This window comes from Benincasa hispida, chromosome 6 (assembly GCF_009727055.1).
Source record: "Benincasa hispida cultivar B227 chromosome 6, ASM972705v1, whole genome shotgun sequence".
NCBI classification, from domain to species: Eukaryota; Viridiplantae; Streptophyta; class Magnoliopsida; order Cucurbitales; family Cucurbitaceae; genus Benincasa; species Benincasa hispida.
This window is the reverse complement of record NC_052354.1, coordinates 19,744,477-19,745,745: the sequence shown is the minus strand read 5'-3', so window position 1 is coordinate 19,745,745 and position 1,269 is coordinate 19,744,477. Positions and strand designations below refer to the sequence as shown.

The following is a 1,269-nucleotide window of genomic DNA, read 5'->3' as shown; positions in this document are numbered from 1 at the left end:
TAACGGTGCGCAAACGGGTCAGACAGTTGGGAGTTGACCGACTAACGACACCTGAAGGAAGCGATGCGGTGAACGCCTTTAGATCTAGTGAAGTGAGTGGTGCCTCGGCTTGTTGGACGGTGGCAACGGTTGAAAAAGAACAAAAACAAAACGAGGGGGGCTGGCGTCACTAAAAAGGAAAATTAAAAAATGGGGGAGGGCTCCCGCGGGAGGAAGGAAGAGAGAGCGAGGGTTTAAAAAAAATTATGTTATTTTATTGATAAACCATCTATTTTATTCTATTTTATTCTTTCCTTCAAAGCACAATTATATATATATATATATATATATATATATATATATATATATATAATCACAATCCTTTCCACTTCCTCTTCAAAACTCAAATTTTAAAATAAAACAATTCTCCCAATACAATCTCAATTTTTGACATTAACATAAAAATCGAAGTAATTCAGCATAAAACCCAAATTTTCCATTAAAAGAACTAAATTTCAAAAGTAACAAAAATATCCTCAATTATTACAAAAATACTGATTTTAAATTATGAAAAACTCGGGATGTTACATTCTTCCCTCCTTAAAAAACTTTTATCCTCGAAAGTGCATTCCTGAAAAAGCTTTGGGTATTGGGTTTTCATCTCACCCTCTCGCTAGCACGTAGCCTCCTTCAACTGGTGATTCTGCCACATAACCTTCACAAGTGTTATCTCCCTACTGTGTAACATTTTCACATCTCTGGTGAGAACTTCTACAGGTTTCTCTTCATAACTCAAGATCTCATTTAACCATAATGGTTCATAATCCACCACATGTGATGGATCTGTTACCTACTTCCTCAGGATCGAAACATGGAAAACATTATGAACTAAAGAGAATAACAGTGGAACGCCAACCGATAAACTACAGGGCTAATTCGCTCCAAGACCTCGAAAAGTCCAATGAATTGCGAACTTAGCTTTCCTTTTCTTCCAAACCTCAGAACACCTCTCATAGGTGCTACCTTTAAGGACATCTTAACACCAGTTTCAAATTGTAGGTCCTTACACCTAACATCGACATAACTTTTCTGTTTTCTCTGAGTTGTTCGCATACAAGCTCTAATATTCTGTATTGCCTCGTTTATGATTTGTACTAGCTCAGGCCCTAGCAACTTCCTCTGTCCTACCTCATCCCAACAAATAGAAGACTTGCAACTCTTTCTATAAAGCGCCTCAAATGGCAACATGCCGATGGTAGCCTTGTAATTGATATTATAAGCAAACTCCAT

General features: G+C 37.4%; 1 protein-coding gene across 1 annotated transcript; it reads right to left on the bottom strand.

Moving 5' to 3' along the window:
- Positions 1–652: 652 nt before the first annotated feature.
- Positions 653–1,269, bottom strand: LOC120079148. The gene is made up of 2 exons (XM_039033324.1): positions 928–1,269; positions 653–829 (listed from the first exon to the last, which is right to left on the bottom strand). Exons 1-2 carry the CDS (start codon positions 1,267–1,269, stop codon positions 653–655), a joined length of 519 nt encoding a protein of 172 aa, XP_038889252.1.

Coding starts and splice junctions, on each gene's coding strand:
- LOC120079148 (XM_039033324.1), bottom strand. CDS start 1,269: ATGGAGTTTGCTTATAATATCAATTACAAGGCTACCATCGGCATGTTG. Junction 830..927: donor AATTCATTGGACTTTTCGAG/GTCTTGGAGCGA, acceptor CTGAGGAAGTAG/GTAACAGATCCATCACATGT.